The 21,836-nt window shown below is 36.8% G+C and overlaps 1 protein-coding gene across 2 annotated transcripts in view; it reads left to right on the top strand.

The window, feature by feature from the left end:
* Klp10A (kinesin-like protein 10A) overlaps positions 1 to 21,836 on the top strand; it is a 198,469-nt gene that overhangs the window by 152,626 nt on the left and 24,007 nt on the right. For both annotated transcript variants that reach the window (XM_090371417.1, XM_090371416.1), the window contains exons 15-18: positions 7,399 to 7,509; positions 16,224 to 16,291; positions 18,816 to 18,918; positions 20,008 to 20,109. In XM_090371417.1, the coding sequence (XP_090227543.1) occupies positions 7,399 to 7,509; positions 16,224 to 16,291; positions 18,816 to 18,918; positions 20,008 to 20,109 (384 nt within the window). The remainder of the gene's footprint in view (positions 1 to 7,398; positions 7,510 to 16,223; positions 16,292 to 18,815; positions 18,919 to 20,007; positions 20,110 to 21,836) is intronic.

Genomic DNA, 21,836 nt, shown 5'->3' with positions numbered 1-21,836 from the left:
CAGGCTTAACGTCTAAGGTTGCAGACGATACGAAGGTTGGTAGGGTTTTTAATAACAGTAATGACAGTATGCTGCTGCAACAGGACCTAGAAAAGTTGCACAGATGGCCTGAGAGGTGGAAACTGAAGTTTAATATTGATTGATTCAAAGTACTGCATATGGGTAGCAGTAACCCCAGGGTAATATACCAACTGTGTGGTACTACACTCAGGGTAGTTGGAGAATGAAAAAGACCTGAGGGTAATTGTGCAGTCAGATATGAAGTTTTCTGAGCAGTGCAGACAGGTTGCAAGAGCTTTTTGGGGGTTTTGTCAATGATATAACTGAATTTTGCTAGCAGGGATAAGGAGATGATTATCCCCTTGTAAAAGGCAGTGATCAGGCCACACCTTGAGTACTGTATACAGGTCTGGAGGCCTCATTTTAGGAAAGATGTAGAGCTTCTAGAATGAGTACAGAGAAGGGCAATGAGATTGGTGAGTGGAACAAAGGGTTTCTCTTACCAAGAAAGGCTTAAGTTCTGCAATTTGCAGCACTGGAGACTAGGCACCTGCAGGGTGATCTAATTGAGGCATATAAGGCCTTGAATGGTTTGAGCAAGCTCAGTGCTGATGGGATTTTTCCTCTTATTCAGATTACGCACCTGAGGAGGCATAAATTCGAATTGAGGAAAGACAGTTGTAGAATTGATGTGCAGAAATTTGCCTTTAGCTAGCTGGTGGTTGATTGCTGGAACAAACTTCCATCTGTCATTGTGGAAGGTGGCAGCTTAAATAAATTCAAGGCAGAACTATACAAACTTTTGAAGTGAATGGCTGGGTGAAATGGTGAGGGGTGTGTTTTTTTTTTTTTTTTGGCTGATTCTGTATAAGCTTGCTTTCTTGCATTGTATGCCTCTTCTAATGCTAACTCATTGTGAAGGCATTCACAATATGAGATGTAACAAAAAGGTGCCATTTCACCTACTTCAGTGATTTAGTATGAACTAAAATAATGCTTTGCACTAACTTGTTTGTTTAGTAAATTTATTGTAGTCTGAAGCTTTCAGCCCTAAAACCCCTTTTTAGTTTAATAAAATTATAATTTTACCATCTTAGATATTTCTTGGGTGGCATGGTGTATATGTAAACTGTGTTACTTGAAGATGATAAAGCACTCAAACTGCAGACCGGGCTAACCGGTCTGCAGTTTGAGTGCTGCAGGTGGGTAAAAGTGCCTACCTGGCAACCCAAAGGACGCGGGTTCAAATCCCGCCTTGGACTTGGATCAGAGTAAAATGCAAAAACTTTGGGAGGTGCATTATGGCCACAGAAGCCGATGCACTAACCAAAAAAAAAAAAGCACTCAAACCTACATTGGTGAAATGTTTATTTTCGATTTGGAAATATGTACATAATGGAGTCGAGTGTTTCTTGGTATTTTCTCACCACTTCTTCAGTGACAGTTGTCTTTGCAATATCATCATCAAAAAAGGCCACTAGATCACAAGAACTTATTTATTAACTGTTCCATGGCTTGGTGAGTTTTCTGAAGTTTTTTCCATGTCTATTAATAGGTCAGATAATGCTATTTCTGTAGGATGTATGATCTTAGATATTCCTTCAGCACAGCACGTTGTGCAGGTAAACTTGTTATTTGTAGATAATAAAGCACTCATACCCACTTTTTGTTTAATTATGTTTATTTCTGATTTGGAAATACAAATACGTAATGGAGTTAAATGTTTTGTATTTTCTTACAATTTTTTTTAAGTGATAGCTGTCTTTGAAATATCACTGTCACAAAAGATCACTTAGATCACAAGAACTTGTTGGAAACAAATGAAACAAGTTCTTGTTATCTAAGTGACCTTTTATGATATATTGCAAGGGCAGCTCTCACTGAAGAAGTGGTAAGAAAATTCCACAAAACATTGTACTCTGTTATGTACATATTTCCAAATTGGAAATAAACATAATTAAACCAGCGTAGGTTTGAATGCTTTATTGTTTTCAAATAACAATAGATGGGAAACGTGGGGTTGCACTAGAGGTCCCCACAACTAAATGGTTGAAGGAACAACAGACCCAACACTACACTATGCAAACTATGCTAAAACTTTCGCTATCTCTGGCCTTTACAGAGTTTGTACTGCATCACAGAGTATACAATGCTTTGGGGATCTCCAGTGCCACTTGATAAGCAACATTACACTATGTTCTTCCTACATACGTTGTACTCCCCGTATTCAAATTCTGAATCCCTTATATCTCATTGTGGGGATATCTCTGATATTCCTACAATATCTATTTGATGACTTGACCAACACTTCAAATCCATCAAATTTATTTTCTGTGCTCCTAGCATTAGTGTATGTGCAGGATCCCAGCATGTCTTGAAATATCTGATGCCTAGCTTTCTAGCCTTCTCCATGTTCCAATAGAAACAGTGTAAGAATAACTTTCACCTCTACAGGGATGGGATACACTTAAATAGAAAGGGTGCAAGGATATTTTCTGATGCTATCGAGGCAGTGTTAGGTGGGTTGGAAAACTGCTAACTTGGGGGGATTCACAGACTAAAAGGTTAAAAGTGGCCACAGTCAGAGGTGAAGGTGATTCTTGCACAACTTCTATTAGAATAAGTAGCGACCTGGAGCAACGGGTGTTGGGGGTTTCAGGGACTGATGGCAGTCATCGTGAAACAGGTGGGTATATGGGATGTGTTAGGGTAACTAATAATAAGGATAGGTACATGTATACTTGCATGTATACCAATGCTAGAAATATAGTAAATAAATTTGAAGTGTTGGTCAAGACATCAAAGGTGGATATTGTTGGGATAGCAGAGACGTGGTGTCACACAGATATAAGGAATGCAGAACTAGAATTTGGGGAGTACAATGTGTACAGAAAGGATAGACAGGGTAGGAAGGGAGGAGGTGTTATGCTGTTAATTAAGAAAAACAAAATCAAAAGAAGTGCATCCAGTTGATATAGATGAACAGTGCACTGTTGAGTCAGTTTGGTGTGACATAAGCACTGCGAAAGCAAAAATAAGAGTAGGAGTGTGTTATAGGCCTAATGACTCGAATGACTACAATGAACAATTGTACAGAGAAATAGAGTGGGCTAGTAAATCAGAATGTCTTATAATTGGGGATTTTAACTTCCCAGATATTGACTGGAACTTGTGGGTTGGTCACTCACACACTAGTAAGACTTTTGTGGATTTATTGGATGATTGTTTTCTGCAGCAGCATGTTCGAGAGGCAACCAGAGAGGGTAATACTCTTGATCTGGTTATCAGCAGTGATCATTCGTATTTTAAGAATTTGCAGATAAAGGAACCACTAGGTGGCAGTTATCACAGTGAACTGATGTGGGATTTACTTAAAGATATAATTACCATCTGGGGTAAAGGAAAGGGTTTTTGCTTCCGTAAAGGTGAGTACAGTGGTCTCAGACAGTTTTTAAATTCTGTACAGTGGGATCAACTGACGATGTTACCAACAGTAAATTCTAAGTGGGAAGCATTCAAGGAATTAATCGTGGATGCTACTAAAAGTTTCATACCTATTAAGAAATATTGTTCAAGGTTTTGGCCTAAATGGTTATCAAATGAACTAAAGAGACTCGTGACAGAGAAGAAAAATGCATAGGATGCATGTAAATTATCAAGCGACTCAGAAGCCTATGGTAGATATAAACTAGTCTGTAATCAGGTCACAAAGGAGGTTAGGCAGACGAAGGCACATTACGAGAAATCTTTGGCAAAAAAATGCTAAGAAAAACAGCAAGGATTTCTTTACTTATATAAACTCTAAAAGGAAGGGGATGAATCTGATTGGTCCACTTGATATCGATGGTTCGACTGTTGATGATCCTGCTCAGATAGCAAACAAACTGAATGAGTATTTTGCATCTACATTCACACATGAGGAGTTATTAAGGTTTGAAAATGGCAGAAGGTTATCAAATTGTGGCAGGGTGCTTAATAATTTTGTAATAACTGAGAGCAAAGTGGAGGAGAAATTGTTGAAGTTAAACATAAGAAAGGCACCTGGGGTGGATGGGATCTATCCAGTTATATTAAAGGAGGCGGCAAAGCAACTAAGCAAACCCTTAGCCATAATTATGAGAGCATCCTTGGACTCAGGGGAGGTCCCCACGGACCGGAGATGTGCAAATGTATCCCCAATTCACAAAGGGGGATCGAAGGGTGACATGACACAAGTAATTACAGACCAGTTAGTTTAACTTCTGTTCTGGGTAAAATAATGGAGTCACTGGTTAAAGATGCATTGCAGGATCATCTAGACAATACTGCAGCAATAATTCAGACACAGCATGAGTTTGTTAAGGGAAAGTCTTGTCTGACAAATTTAATAGGATATTATATGTGGTTACAAAGGAACTGGATGCAAAAAATAATTTTGATATCATATATTTGGATTTCAGGAAAGCTTTTGACACTGTTGCACATGGAAGACTATTGTACAAATTGGAGCAGAATGGTATTAAGGGTAAGTTGCTACAATGGATAAAAGGATGGTTGAGTGGGAGAAGACAGAGGGTGGTAATTAATGGGTGCTGCTCTTCGTGGACTAATGTTATTAGTGGAGTCCCACTGGGTTCGGTGTTGTGTCCTCTGTTGTTTTGTATATTTATCAGTGATGTTGATGAAGGTATATCAGGATTAGTGTCGAAGTTTGCAGATGATACAAAGGTTGGCAGGGTTGTTAATGACGGTAATGACAGTGTGCTACTCAACAGGATCTAGATAATTTGGGTAGATGGGCTAAGAAGTGGCAACTGAAGTTTAACCTTGACAAATGCAAAATACTGCATATGGGTAGAAATAACCCCAGAGAAACGTACCAACTGTGTGGTACTACACTTAAGATGGTAGGAAATGAAAAAGACCTGGGAGTAATTGTGCAGTCAGTTATGAAGTTTTCTAAGCAATGAAGACAGGCTACCAGGGCAGATCACAGGGTTTTGTCAATGATATATAGGAATTTTTTTAGCAGGGAAAAGGTGATTGTCCCTCTGTATAAAGCAATGGTCAGGCCTCGCCTTGAGTACTGAGTACAGATCTAGAGGCTTCATTTTAGGAAGGATGTAGATTTGCTTGAGCGTGTACAGAGAAGGGCAACAAGATTGGTGAGGGGAATGCAGAAGTTTAACCTTGAGAGGCTTAAGTTCTGCAAATTGCAGTGGCTGGAGACTTGGCACCTGTGCGGTGATCTGATTGAGGTGTATAAGGCCTTGAATGGGTTGAGCACGCTGAATTCTGATGGGATCCTTCCACTTGTTCAGATTACGAACCTAAGGGGGCATAAATTCAAATTAAGAAAAGACAGATATAGAAGAGATGTGCGGAAATTTGCCTTTAGCCAGCGGGTGGTTAATTGCTGGAATAAACTTCCATCTGTCCTTGTGGAAGTTGATAGGTTAAATAAATTTAAGGAGGAACTGGACAGGCATTTGGAGGGAATGGTGTGATTTTTTTTTTTTTTTTTTTTGGCTGATGCTGCATAACCTCATACACTTGCTTTCTTGCATCACATGCCACTACTACTAGTCTGCCTGCAGCTGTTAATCTATTAAACTGTATCCTCTCAGGCTAGCATTTTTCTAGACAATTTAACTCAAAACTGTCTCGCATCAGCAAATATTCTTGCACCCCCTATCTATTTAAGTTTGTCCCATCTCTATAGTAACAGTCTCTCTCTCTTGAAGGAATACATTGAAAAATCAATGTAATTAGGATCACTCCCCTTGTGTTGATTACATTTTGTATAACTCGAGCAAGGCTCCATAAGGTATCTAGTAAAATGCTGTCAGAAAATTGGTCTGGAGGCCTCATTTCAAGAAGGATGTAGAGCTGCTGGAACGGGTACAGAGAAGGGCAACAAGATTAGTGAATGAAACAAAGGGTTGCTCTTCCGAAGAAAGGCTTAAGTTTTGCAAATTACAGAGTCTGGAGACTAGGCACCGGCGAGGTGATCTGATAGAGGTGTATAAGGCTTTGAATGGTTTGAGCATGCTCAATGCCAATGGGATTCTTCATCTTGCTCAGAATAATCACCTCAGAGAGCATAAATTCAAATTGAGGAAGGACGGATGTCGGATAGATGTGCGGAAATTTGCCTTCGGCCAGCGAGTGGTTGGTTGGTGGAACCGACTTCCATCACTTGTTGTTGAAGTTGATAGCCTAAACAAATTTAAGGCTCAACTGGACAGGTATTTCGAACGAACGGAGGGGTGAAATGGGAGTGGGTTTTTTTTTTTTTTTTTGGCTGATGCTGAATAAGCTTGCTTTCTTGCATCATATGCCTCTACTAATGCTAATGCTAATATTTAATTTTTTCTTGGTCAAGTATAGATGAATGAAATTTTCTGTATTGATATTTCTTATAAAACACGACAGGCAAAATGAATTTTGTCAGCTTAATGTAAGTACCATAGGTCTGTGACTGAGAAACTCTTAGCTTCTCATTATTAATTACCATTTTTACTAAATTTGTTCACAAATAGCAACAGAAAATCCTGTAACCTTTTTGTAAGATCCCTTGTTATTAATTACAGAATGCAAACGTCTTAATTCTGAAAGTGTATTGTGTGTTACTTTGTTCATTTCAGGGTTAATGTGTTAGTAAGATTTTTTTTTTTTTTTTTTTTCCTCAGTTGATCTGCATCTTGCTCATCACCATTGAAGAAGAAATGGGGGCTGTATAACATGCTGACTGATCTGCTCAGGTGCCTGATTTTCAGATTTCCTGGACCATCAGATCCACCTCTATTGTACTTTCACCGTATTTTTAAGTTACTTTATGAAATTGAAGTATAGCCTCAGCTTCTGAGATACATGTTTTATTGCAGATTAGTTAGATTGACACCTGTAGATGCTTTAAAGTTGCATTCAGTTGATTGTCTTTTGAGAAGAAATTGCACAACTGTATGATGGGACTTTGAGTCCTGCAGGGATGTTATTTATGTGAACCATGATAAATAGCAGTTTTTCTTTCATACAATGCTTAGTTCAGCATTGTAAGACATCTAATTGAGGTGATGAACAAAAATCCAAGGTTTCATAGTTAAGGCTTGCTTATGGGTTGAATACCCATATATATATGGGCATTGTTATTCATTATTTCACATTCATTCACATGTGACTTGCAAATTTTTGTAGTGATCACTACCAGGATGACTCTAATTTATCAACAATAGATAAAATTTTATTTTCACTTAATGCTTTGCATTAATTGTCAAGTAATTCTTCTAAAAATTGCTTTAAGAAGCAATGCTCTCTCTCAAGAGCCAAACATAAAAATATTTTATTATGAAATAATGTAATTTTATTAGCAATTCGAGGAGTTTGTATTGAAAAAAATTTTTTTTTCTCTCTCTTAAGGAATGTATTCGTGCTTTAGGACGCAAAGGTGCTCATTTACCATTTCGTGCCAGCAAACTAACTCAGGTGTTAAGGGATTCTTTTATTGGAGAAAATTCACGGACCTGTATGGTAAGTTTTTATTTTAATTTAATGAATTAAAATACTGCAACACCATGTTAACAGAAGCCAATAAGGGTTACACTTTAACGGTTAAATGAAAAAAAAAAAGGTGTAAATTGTAGCTAAATGAAACATTGCATAACTTGAGTTTTCTGCCCAGTATTATTTATTTAGCATTAGCATTAGTAGAGGCATTTGAAGCAAGAAAGCAAGCTTGTGCAGCATCAGCCAAAAAAAAAAATAAAGTAAAATAAATAAATAAAAAATAACCACTTCTACTTCACCCCTCTGTTCGTTCGAAATACCTGTCCAGCTGAGGCTTAAACTTATTTAGGCTATCAACTTCCACGACAAGGGATGGAAGTCTGTTCCACCTACCAACCACCCGCTGGCTAAAGGCAAATTTCCGCACATCTATCCTACATCTGTCTTTCCTCAATTTGAACTTATGCCCTCTCAGGTGATTATTCTGAGCAAGAGGAAGAATCCCATCAGCATTGAGCATGCTCAAACCATTCAAGGCTTTGTACACCTCTATCAGATCGCCTCGCTGGTGCCTAGTCTCCAGACACTGTAATTCGTAAAACCTAAGCCTTTCTTCGTAAGAGCACCCCTTTGTTCCATTCACTAATCTTGTTGCTCTTCTCTGTACTCATTCCAGCAGCTCTACATCCTTCTTGAAATGTATACAGGCCTGTATACAGTACTCTAGGTGTGGCCTGACCATTGCCTTATACAAGGGAATAATCACCTCCTTATCCCTGCTAGAAAAATTCTTATATATCATTTAGACTTTACTGAGGTACATATTTCGTAAAAGAACGTCTCAGTTGATCCTATTTTAATTCATACAAAAAAAAAGTTCTCATAAAAAATACATATGAGATCCATATGTATTTTTTACATATGGATCTCATATGTAAAAATACATATCATATTGAGTTAAAACAAACTCAATATAAAATATTGAGTTTGTTTTAACAGGACTGTGTTCTGGCAGTGAATTTGCTAATATGTCCTTCATTCCCCTTGTATTGAAGAAATAAGAGCACAACACAGCCCTTTACTTGAAGGCTTCAACTCCACAAGTGTGAAATAAACAAAATGAACTGTCAGCTTCAGTTTCTCAAAGTTCTGCAACTACAGAGTCATTCCCAAAGGCCCATGACTTTGTGTGACCCTATTGAAACAAAGAATTGGAGCAGAGTAATTCAAGACACAGAAAACAAAAATCTTTAGGGTGCATATGAGACTCATGGCTGAGAATAAAACTGCATGGGTACATATAAATTATCAAGTGACACAGAAGACTATGGTAGATATAAGCTTGTCTGTAATCAAGTCACAAAGGAGGTTAAGCAAGTGAAGGCAGATTATGAGAAATCTTTGGCAAAGGATGCAAAGACTTTACTTGTGTAATTCTAGAAGGAAGGGGATGAATGAGATAGGTCCATTTGATATCTATAGTTCGATTGTTGATGATCCTGCTGCGGTAGCTGACAAACTGAATGAGTATTTTGCATCTACATTCACACATGAGGAAGTTTGTAGGAAAGTGGAGGCCAGAAGTGTATCAAACTCTAGCAGGGAGCTAAATGACTTTCTAATAACTGAGGGTAAAGGTGGAGGAGAAATTGTTGAAGGTGAACATAAGAAAGGCACCTGGAGTGGATGGGATCTATCCCGTTATATTAAAGGAGGCAGCAAAGGAAGTAAGCAAACTCTTAGCCATAATTATGAAAGCTTCCTTGGACTCAGAGGGAGGTTCCCATGGACTGGAGAAGTGCAAATGTGTCTCCAATTCGCAAAGGGGGAACAAAGGGTGACACGAGTAAGTACAGACCTGTTAGTTTAACTTCTGTTCCAGGGAAAATAATGGAATCGCTGGTTAAAAAAGCACTGCAGGATCATCTAGATAAGATTTCAGTTATAGTTCAGACACAGCATGGGGTTGTTTAGGGGAAGTCTTGTCTGACAAATTTGATTGGATACTGTGATGTGGTCACAAAGGAACTAGATGCAAAAAATAATTTTGATATCATATACAGTAATACCCCGCTTAGCACTGATAATTGGTACCGAAACTATTCCATGTTATGTGAAACTGTGCTGATTGAGGTATAATTATAATGGATTTTAATTGAATGCGTACCAGAGAAACAGTCTATAAACAAATTATAATAAACCTATAAACAATTTGCACTTGATAGCCAATTAAAAGGATTTGAAAAAAATATATATTGCAAAAATTTAATTAATGAAAAGGTAACAGCATGAGAGATGAGAAAAAAGCTTTATTGTTTATTTAGGTATTTCATTAATGAAGTCTGGTGAAGTCATATCTTTTTTTTTTTTTTTTTTTTTCTCTCGGCATACAAGTTTTTGTAGTATTGAATCCCATCTTGTAAAATTTGTCATATCTTGATGCTATGTTCAGCGTTCGGATCTCCATTCATAATCGCCTCACAAGCCATGTCAATCCTCCGAAAAACTTTCTCCAATTCTTCTGTTGAAAATTCTTTGGCAGTTGTTTCAACTTGTGATTCAAAACCATTGATATCATTTGCCAAATGTCGCAAAACATGCTGCCAAACAGAAGGCTTGTTGTTGGCTGTGATTTCTAGCCAAGATGCAGATATATTTTCAATCGTATTTAAAGGGGTAAAAAATAAATTTGAAATGAAAAGTTTGTAAAGTGATCACATCTCGTCATAACAGAATTAAGAATACCAAACACTGTTGCATGTTGCCGCTGACTGCCTGAGGGGAGCTATTGGCATATGCGCATTTGAGACAATAGTTGTCACTGCAGCATATATGTACGTTTACCTAGGCTACGACAACGCGGCATACATGTAGAGTAAGTGTCTAGGCTATTGAATGAGTTTTAATGTGTACAGTAAATTTTCAACTTAAACGTAATTGAAAACCGTGTTATAGTGAAACCCATGCTGTTTGAAGCTGTGCTAAGCAAGGTATTGCTATACGTGGATTTTAGGAAAGCTTTTGATACTGTTGCACATGGACTACTACTGTACAAGTTGGAGCATTGTGGCATTAAAGCCAAATTGCTGGTATAGATAAAGGAATGGGTGAGTGGGAGAAGACAGAGTGGCAATCAATGGACACTGCACTTCCTGGACTAATGTTATTAGTTGAGTTCCCCCAAGGTTCAGTGTTGGGTCCTTTGTTGTTTTCTGTACAGCAGGCCCCCATTATAACGCGGTTCGCTTTACGCTGGTTCGTTATAACGCTGTTCTTATATTATAACCCGCATCTGACTATAACGCTGTCACAGATCGCTATAATGCTCTTTTACAGATTGCATTTTTAGCATATTTAACAAAATTGTTTTATCTGATGGAGTCGATAGCTTGAAAATGAATAGCAAAACAGCATTAAAATGTTTCCCACGGTCAGTGAAATTTTCTTGCATGCTAATTTAATTGCAGTACAGTGACTTGTTATGCAGTTCCGAGATCAACATTTTAAAAAATGATCAAGTATGTTGCTTGTAACATTTTGCATTTATCCGAAGTCTAGTCATCACTCCGTACAGTATTAGACATTGTGCGTAACGGGCAGTTTACTCGAACATTGTATCGTAATTAATGCAACCAATGCAGTTACATTTTTTTCGAAGAGTTAATAATGGCCGATAAGAATGAAAAAGCAACAACGTCTGGGCGCAGTATGAAGACTATAAATGTAAGAAACAGACTGAATTTGAAAATTAAATTAGACGTTTTGAAGTGAATCGATTGCGGTCAATGACAAGCGGATTTGTGCCATAATTTAGGACTTGCAAGTTTAACTGTAAGAACAATTATAAAAAAATAAAATAATTAATTTTAGCAGCAGGAAAGATAGCTGTTCCACTGCAAGCAACTAGGGCTAGGCCGGCTATTAGGATTGAAATGGAGAGACGTAAACTAATTTTATTGAAGATAATATCCAATGCAGAATTCAGTTAAGTTAAATATTATAAAAGAGAGAGAGAGAGAGAGAGAGAGATTCACCAATATGATGATCTGAAGAAAACTCACCTTAAAAAAAAAAAAAAAAAAAAAAAAATGTGGAACCATTTAAAACTGGTAAGGGCTGGTTGGATAGATTTAAAATCTAGGGAGAATCCGCAAGTGCAGATCAAGGAGCTGCATGTCATTTCAAAAAAGAACTTGTTAAAAAGAAATTATTGAAGAGGGGTATTGTGTGTTATACTTCTCAACAAGTTTATAACATAGATGAAGCAGGACTTTTGTGGAAACGAATGCCTAAAAGAAGTTTCATATTGGAAGAAGAAAAAAACATGCCAGGTTTCAAAGCGGCGAAGAATCGGGTGACTTTATTGTTGGGTGGTAACGCTGCGGGGGATTTAAAATTAATACCCCTATTAGTTTATTTAGAAGAGGGCTAAAGTTCAACCCAAAATCGACACATTTTTCATGATTAAATTCGTCAATTAAATTAAATCAATTTAGATCAATTAAATTCATGATTTTAATTAGAATTTTAAGTTTAATTTTGATACATAAATCGTTACCACATAATTATATACGTATGTAATGCAGAATATTTTATATGTACAAATATTTGAATAATTAAATATTTTGATCGACATTTGTGCATCTTTTCGCTACCATTTATTATTGATTAGGAAATATCCTATGGCACCAACCACAACTTACAAATACATATGTTACCTTATGGGAATGCGGCGCTCACTTAGTGTGGATTCACTTAGAGCTCTGTTTTTCTGGAACGAATTATCAGCGTTAAGCAGGGGTCACCTGTATTTATCAATGATATTAATGAAGGTATATCAGGGTTAATGTTCAAGTTTGTAGACGATACAAAGGTTGGTAGGATTGTTGATGACAGTAATGACAATACACTACTGCAACAGGATATAGTAAAGTTGAGCAGATGGGCTGAGAGGTGGCAACTGAAGTTTAACATTAAGATATGTAAAGTACTGCATATGGGTAGCAGTAACCCCAGTGTAATGTGCCTCCGTAGCCGAGTGGGCAGGAGCGGGAGTGCAGTAGCACACACTCTTTGAGTAGACCGGGGTTCAAGCCCCTGACTGCTGAATACGGTCGAGCTGCCAACCTGCACTGGACCAGCATGGCAGATTATGGTCCATTTCCCTCAGCATGAATTGTTGAGGAGGCTTCCATCCTGCAGTGGGTTGATAATGGCTGCACTTTACTTTACTTAATGTACCAACTGTGTGGTATTACACTAAGGGCAGTAGAGAATGAAAAGGACCTGGGGATAATTGTGCAGTTAGATATGAAGTTTTCTGAGCAGTGCAGACAGGCTTCAAGAGTAGCTCATGGTATCCTGTCAATGATATACAGGAATTTTGCTAGCAAGGATAAGGAGGTGATTGTCCCCTTGTATAAGACAAGGCCACACCTTGAGGCGCCTCCGTAGCCAGGTGGGAAGGAGCAGCAGTGCGTAGCACACGTTTCTTGATTAGACCGGGGTTCGAGCCCGTCACCACCAAATATGGAGGATGCGGAAAGGTCAGGGAATGACCACCGCATATCCCAGAGCAATATGGGCTTAGTTGCTAATGCTCCTAAAAACCAAATAAACAAACAAACAAACAGCCACACCTTGAGTACTGCATACAAGTCTGACGGCCTCATTTTAGGAAGGACGTAGTGCTGCTGGAATGAGTACAGAGAAGGGCAATGAGATTGATGAATGGAAATCTTATCAAGAAAGGCTTAAGTTCTTCCAATTGCAGCATCTGGAGACTAGGCACCTGCAAGGTAATCTAATTTTTTTTTTTTTTTTTTTTTTTATGAAAACCCCAAACACGAAAGGTATCAAAACCTATAGTACCGTTCATGGGTTGAAGGAGAAGTATGGGGCAAGGGGATGCCGGAAACTTTGCTCTAGAGACTAAACATGGGTTTCACCACTTCAAGCCTCCAATAAGCAAAGTGGTGGTATTTCACCGGTTGATGAAAATCATCTACCACCTTTAGTGTGGTAGATGACTGTGATTGAAGTGTGTACGGCTCTGAATGATTTGAGCAAGCTCAATGCTGATGGGATTCTTCCTCTTGCTCAGATTTCTCACCTAAGGGAACATAAATTCAAATTGAGGAAAGACAATTGTAGAATAGATGTGCATCAATTTGTCTTTAGCCACCATGTAGTTGATAGTTGGAACAAACTTCCATCTGTTGTAGTGGAGGGCGAGAACTTAAGTTTGAGGCAGAACTTAGACAAGCATTTGGAGTGAATGGATGGGTGAAATGGGAAGGGATTTTTTTTTTTTTTTTTTTTTTTTGGCTGATACTATATGAACTTACTTTCTTCAATCATATGCCTCTGCTAATGCTAATATCCAGTTCTTCTGATGAGCTGGAATATTCAGCAGAAGTAACTACTGGGATATTTAGTTCAAGGGGGTGACAGAGCAGCTTTAAACCTTAGAGCCCCCCCCATAACCTCAGATCACTATTGGTTCCAAAATGCTAAGCTGTCTACTCAGCTCTCTCTCTTCCTCACATCCCTCTTCTTAACCCCACATTCCCCAGCAGTACTCATGTGCATCTAAGGGGGAGGGGGCTCAAGTACTCCATTCTGCATTCAAGATTTCTCCTGTTTCCACCCCTCCATGTTACAGGTACAACTATCTGAGCTGACCGGGCTAGCCAGGTGGGTAAAGTGCGTGCCTGGCAACCCAAAGGTCGCAGGTTCGAATCCCACCTCGGGCTTGGATCAGAGTAAGATGCAAAAACTTTGGGAGGTGGATTATGGCCACAGAAGCCAATGCACCAACAAAAAAAAAAAAAAAAAAAACCCAACTATCTGAGAGCTTAGCCCCCTAATTTTATCTCTATCCTTCTCCCCATCGTACACATTGGTGCCCATTCTCCACAATGCATTTATGTCATTTACACTAATACACCCAGTCTTATACACAGCAACAGCAGCAGACCACTCACTAAAAACTAAGGAAAGATTCTTCAAAAAGTAGTTCAGTTTCTCCAGGTCCCAAGGAAAATCTCATCCTTGATATGCTTTCCTGTACTGCCACTTCATTAAAAAACCTAGGACAAGGTAGGCCCTTGCTCGTGACCCGATTAATTGTGCTTTATTATTGTGCTTTAAAAGCACAATAAAGATGGACCACAAAAAAATCCCGTCAGCCTCTCAAAACCTGAAAGGAAATCCTCCCCATCTATCCCTTGATGTGGCTCTTACTATTAGACAGGCATACTTCTCATATGAGGATAATTATTTCCAAAAGAAAGGAACTAAGCATGTGGACTCCCACTACTCCTTAAGAAGTATGTTACAATTAGAACATGCTGATATTAATTCTTCTCCCATAAACTATGGATGTGTGCCAAGGCAACACATAACTAGAATCTTTCTGCAATCATCTTTATTGCCTCATTTTCAGCATTAGGTTTTTCTATGGAAAAATGCAGTGATAGAATGTGTCTTTCCCTTCTACGCATTAGTTTAAATATCCATAAACACCGTCTAAAAATATCAATGTTAAACTGTAACTAACCTGCCATACCTGCCATATTAACCTCCCCCCAACTCACACAACAGAGCAACCTCAATTTGTATTCCCTTTCCACTCCAGTATGGGTGAACCAGTCAACAGACTAGCTAAAAACACGATATAAAGGAATGGTTAAACAGAAATAAAAATCTAAAATAAAGACTGATATCCCACCGAATGAGAGGTATGGTCTGTAGACTGGATTGCCATTGCAGTAAATATTACGTAGAGCATATCAATAACATCAGAAGTAACCTTCTCCAAAGCAATGTTGCTTATCATATTAGAGAATCATAAAGTATGCACCTCCAGTCCAAAATTATTTGGACACCACCATCGCAGAAGAAATTCCCTAGAGGCCTATCACAAATAGAGAAGTTACCATACATTCAACAGAAACAGGATCAGAATTACCATCCCCCCCATGGATCACCCTCTTTCACAGCAACTCAGGTACCTATGGGAACCCAGCATCATACAGAAAAGGGACAAGCTGCATACATCTTCAGGCATCAAGCCCATTTAAGTCATCCAGTTTTTATGTCATGGCCTGCCTGCCCCTCAGGGTCAGTACATTTAGCTGCCAAGAGGAGATAGTGCCCAGATTACCTTCTGGCCATCAATTACAGGGTTCCTCCTGGACACAATCCCCTTCTCTTTGAACTCCATCATTCCCATGCTTCTGGTGACCATCATATTTGGCTTGAAGCAAAATGTAATTTCAAGTTCACAGACAGTTTTCCAAGTTTAATATTGTTGTTTAAGGTTTTTAAGATATTTTTTCCACAAAAGGAGGGGATATAAATCCAAGGACATCTCGGTTTTGTGCAGTTATTATTAATAACTGCACAAAACCAGTGTATTATTAATGCACCATAGTCTTTTTTTTTTTAATTGGATTAGTTATTTCTGCATGAGTTTAGAGGTTTCACCAAGTTTGGTGCAAGTTGAAAACAAGATTGCTGGACATCTGAGAATATCAGAATTCATTACATTAAAATCATTTGTATCACTATCATGAAGTTTACTGTATGATGAAAGATGTATTCGTAGTTACATGTTTCCGTAGTATGTTTTTTTCTGAGATAGTTATTATGTTTACTGAGTAAGTATTTTTATCTCTATGATACAGTCAGATATTTTAACAAGTTTTCATTATTTTGTTTTTACTTATTCTCAGATTGCCATGATATCGCCTGGAATGAATTCTTGTGAACATTCCTTAAATACCCTCCGATATGCAGATAGGTAAGTTTCTATTATTTATTACTACAAGTATAAAAAATAAAATTATAATTTTGGTCTATGAAAGTTAAATCTTTTGAGTATGTTAAATTTAACAGACTCAAAAGTTGGATTGTGTTGCTTTTAAGTTCTATAATATGTTTAGTTTAGTAAGTCCATTTGCATTATCAGATGACTTTTATTGATACTCTTGCATCTTATCATGAAAACAATAAGATACAGCAGTATCAGTGAAAGTAAGTAAGTTTTGAAATAAAAGGTACAGAAATTCCAGATTAATAGTAGTTACCAAATTTCCTTTTTGTGAAGAAACATGCCCTCCTCCAGAAAAGAAAGCTGCATGTCAGACAGAACAACCACATTATTTAATTGATTTAAAAAGTCAAATTTAAACTGACAGCTATCAAAATTACCATGATCAGTCTGAAGACTTATGATAATTAGGAGGGGGGGAAAAAAAGACTTGAATGAACTTATGCTATCCTGTGATGCTTTGAAGCCTGGTGCTGACCTTTCCTCCTAGGATATTTAGGTGTGTGGTGTCATCTTATTCCAGAACAGTCTGATTTTGTCCAAATTGAAACATCTCTTTTGCTACAATTCCTCCTTCACTTATTATGCTCTCCTTGAAATTTTGAGCTGTCTCAGCTTGAGCACTCGCTGCCTCTCCCTTCATGTTCAATCTGTGCAGGTTAGCAAATTTCTTAAAATGGTCAAACCAGTCATGGATGGCTTTAAATGTCTCTGGATTAATTGAAGATCCTTTTTGGCCTTCATCATCCCTGAAGTCTTGCTGCAGTGATTTTACTTTTTTCCAAATTATGGTCATATTCAGTAGAACATATCACTTAGTTCTTCAATTCGCAGACTGAATATGGCCAGAGTAGGCCATAAAAAGAATTGGCACTTGTCCATTGAGTCAGTGGAAAGTAGCTATAATTTTATGAGCTCTTAAGGCAAGAAGGGATAGAAAAGTAAAGGAGGTGAGAAGGTTATGTTAAGAAGGACAGGCACTTGAAGCAAAAAATTGCACTCATCAGTGGAAAAGCATTCCACTGATGAGTAGAATGCTTTTGTGTTGACATCAATCTTATTAACCTCATTATCCTTTGATTCTTGACACCATATGACTTGCACAAAGCAGGGCTAGCAACATACCTGTGACATGGCATATTTTTATTGTAACAAAAATTTATTCTTATAGTCATCAAAAGGGTATTAATTTTTCAAATTCTGCAAAAATTTAAGTGAACTTTCATAAAAACGAATTAGTGTACATATATATTTTGCTATAGATAGTACATTTTTTTTCCCCTTCATTTTGTGCAGAAAATTGATGTAATAGAGTGAAATAAATTACAGGGCACCTAAAAATTGTTCATTTAGTTTGCATTAAAAAAAAAAAGGGAGAGAGAGAATCTTCAAAAAAAAAAAAAAAAAGTATACCAATGTTATGTATAATAGATTAAGATATATTTGGTTTTCATTATTGTTTCAAGTTAATTTTGCACACTTCTAATAGGCATATGCTAATGACATAAAGGAAGGTACTGCCGTGTAGTAGCATGCGTGTTTTTTAGGAGGGCTGGTGACTGAGGGAAAAAGACTACAAGATAGTTTCTTATATGATTGTGAATTTTGCTCTAATGCTGCATATGACATTCACTTCATTTGACTGAGAGATTAGACGATAATGTCATTCGTATGAAACCACGATGATAAGTAAAAGTTACCAGAATTATGTTGTGGTGATGTAGAGTTAAACCTTATGGAAAGGTTTCCCACAGAGTGCTATTGATGTGAGCCACATGAACAAAAAGAAAAAAACACATCAGCCGCACTCTATTTCACTGATTGCAGAATTGTCATATCTTAGGTATGTCATCTGCTTTCTGAATACCTCAGAATTGTGGTGGAAGGGAAAGTGCTGAGGGGCATTTTTTGAATAATGATGATAAGCTTATAAAATGTGCCATACAGCTCCCATTTTCAGTGTTAGTAGTAATTAGCAAAAACTTCCTGACCTACAGTGAAGCACTGCTGTACTTTGATTCACTGTCAGAGACAAGAGTGCAAACTGGTGGCTTTCATACTTACAAAGAAAAAAGAACAATGGAGAAAATCAAGGAAGTCATGTTTTTCTCCCACCATGACATTGTGCATGACCCTCTTGAGCCTAATCATCTGTAATGTCACCAGCCAAGGATAGTATCATTCTCCTTCTTGATACGTTGATACCGAAAGTACATTTATCTGCTGGTACTTGAGTTAAGAAAGAATGCAGCAATTTGTATTTGCAGTAGGGTTCTAATATATGAACTTATGCATATAAGAAACTTGAAATGGTCTTTGCAAGTAGCAAAAAATTACTTAGGGAGTAAGTTTGGATTTCCACTTGCATCTCTCATTTGATGTATGAAAGGTTTTATCTTTATTGTAATTAATTTTATTGGACAGAATATAATTTGGAAATACATAATGCTGGTTTTGAATTGAACATATTCTTCTGTAACTATAAAACTTACAGAGTCAAAGAACTGGGTGCAGAAAATCCAGAAATGAAATCTTCTCCAAATGGTGATGATATAACAGTTCAGAATAATGATTTAGCTCTTATTAGGTCTTCAAATGTAAGTACATAAGAATTACTTTTTTTTTTTTTTTTTTGTAAAATAACTCTTGGTATAAATTGTAGAATTATTTTAAAATATATTGTAAGAATTGTATTGTACTTTTTACACAGGAGTAGAAAGATTAAAAGATTAATTAAAAGAAAACAAAAGGCTGAATAGAAAATCATGGGAGAATATATGAAAATTATATATTAAAAAAATTCATATTATATCATAAATATTTATTATCCCACTTCTAATTTATTACAGCCCTAGAAGACATCAGATGAATTATATCTCCCAGATCATTTATGTAACAGCCTTTTCCTTATTAAAATTCATGATCTTCTGTGCAGTTCTGTGTTTTATATTAAGTTAAACTTATTTGTTTTTTAATAATCTAGTGTATCCTAGCAAGAAAAAAAAATTAATCGAGCAATTAATTAATAACAAAATAATTGCTAATTTTTTATTTATTTTTCACTTCTATTAATCACAGGGGAAAAAATTAATTTCATTTCTAATAAAAAATCCAGTTAATTTAAGAAATAAAAAATCCTAATGTGCCCGAAATGTAATACATTGCATATGTTACCTAACATGTTAGTATTTCATTAATCTACTGTCCATATACAATTATATTGTAAACTCCCCCTCCACCCTGTGTGTTCTCAGCATCTAAGTTTAAATGTTCCTAAAATGCTTTTGTATTCGTGGCATTTGCAGAGATAAAATGATATTTGTTTATCTTTTGAGTGTGTATTTCATTAAATATTTCTTTTCATATTTAATAAAATTAAGTCAACTGCAAATTCATGAAGTCCATCAAACAAAATTAATTATTTTTTATTTTCACTCATTCATTAAGTATTCCTTGCTTTAACTATAAGTTTGAACACAGATTTTAATAAATATTTCTTTTTCGAACAGAAGTTTTCATAAATTATCTGTTTGTGGAAAATTTGCTGAAATCTAAAATTAATTGCTTTCAGTTAATCATATTTTACATATTTACATTGTAATAAAATTCTGGCTTACAGTTTTCAACCTTTAATAAACAATCATAAGCAATTCTGCACAGAAATAAAATTTTAATTCAAATTTTAGGAAGGGGAATTGTCAGAAGATATGTTTTCATTCCATGAAGCAATATCACATCTTCAGGAAATGGAAGAAGAAGTTCTTGATACACATAAAAGTATTATAGAGGTAAATTAGGTTCAAAGTTTATTTGTGTTATTTATTTTTGTATTACACTGGTGTGCAAAACTTAAGGACCAACACTATTTCTAAAGGTTACAACCACAAAATCTTTACTTAAGGTACTCTACTGATGAGAGTAGATTCAGTCTTAGCAGCAGTTCTTGGAGGTAAGCTAATCTGGCAAGAGGTTGGCACACGGTCATCATCAGCCATTTTCAATCCACTGCAGGATGAAGGCCTCTCCAGCAACTTTTCAATTCCTTCTGTTTTGTGCAATGGCCATCCATTTACTACTCACAAACTCATGAATTTCATCTGTCCACCTCCATTGTTGTTTTCCAGGTTTTCTCTTAGCTCCTCTTGGGTACCATTCTGTTATTTTCTTAGTCCATCAATCATCATGTCTTCAAGCTATGTGTCCTGCCCAAGACCATTTTAGTTCTTTAGTTTTGATAAGAATGTCCTTTACTTGAGTTTGCTGCCTAATCCATGTGTTTCTCTTCTTATCTAACAGTCTGATTCCCAATATAATTCGTTCCATTCTTCGCTGTATAGTTCTCAGCTTCTCTTCCATTATTTTACATTTCAGACAAATTGGGATATTGCTCCTCAGTATGTGACTATATTTCCTGAATGCTATCCATCCAACATTTATTCTTCTCTTGACATCCATCCATTTATCATTATTATAACTGACTTGTCCCAGATAAGTATATGACTCCACCTTTTCAATTACTGCTCCTTCAATCATTATATCCCTTTCTGTGGCATTCTTGTTCATCATTACTTTTGTTTAGCCATATTTATCTTTAGTCCAGAATCCTTACTAACTCTGCATAACTGATTAAGATTTTCCTCTAATTCTTTGGGATTCATTTGCTTTCTCCATTAGCTGTGACATTATGTGAAGGTGGTCCGTAGTTAAGAATCCTGTCCTAAAGCCAGCTTGATCTTTCGGTTGATTCTCATCAAGTATTCTTTCTAATCTGTTAGTAATGACCCTTGTGAACAACTTGTAGATGTGGGATAACAAGCTAATTGGTCTATAATTTCCAATTTCTGATTTATCTCCTTTCTTATGCAGTAAAACTATGATTGCATTATTCCACTCCTTAGGCACCACACCTTTTCTAATGCATTTTGTGAAGAGTTTTGCCAGTTTTTGTGTCATGTCTCTTTCCCCCACTTTTAACAACTCGACAGTAACTCCATCTTCCCCCGGGGCTTTCTGATTCTTCATTTTATTCAACGCATGTTCTACCTTATCAGGAAGGATATCAGGTGTGTTGTATGTGTTACTAATTTGCGATCCATCTTCCCCACTGCTGGCATCGTTGCTTGTATAACTCTTTATAGTACTCTTCTGCTATTTGAATTATGCCTTCTCTGCTATTCATAAGGTGCACCCTCACTGTTCTTCAGTTTCAGCATCATTTGACTTTCTGTATTACTGCTCATGGCTGCTGATTTAAATCCTTTGTTTTCCTGTAATGCTTGTTCTACTTTTCTTGTGTTAAATTTTCTTATGTCCTCTTTGAGTCCCTTTCTAATGGCTTTGCATAACTCAGTATACTCGATTTTTTTTCCCTGTCGGTGTTTTTCTTGCTCTTCATTTGCATCTTCAGTTCATCGTGACAAGTGTTTCTTGACTGATTTTTTTTTCTTCTTTGGATTTCTTTTTACCTTTAGTATGTTTCTTGGGCTTTATCACTTTCAGAAAGTTCTAATATTCC

Source organism: Mastigoproctus giganteus, chromosome 4, assembly GCF_048544385.1.
Source record: "Mastigoproctus giganteus isolate SK-2022 chromosome 4, ASM4854438v1, whole genome shotgun sequence".
Taxonomy (NCBI): Eukaryota; Metazoa; Arthropoda; class Arachnida; order Uropygi; family Thelyphonidae; genus Mastigoproctus; species Mastigoproctus giganteus.
Note: the sequence above shows the minus strand (reverse complement) of the source record. Positions and strands in the feature narration are given on the sequence as shown.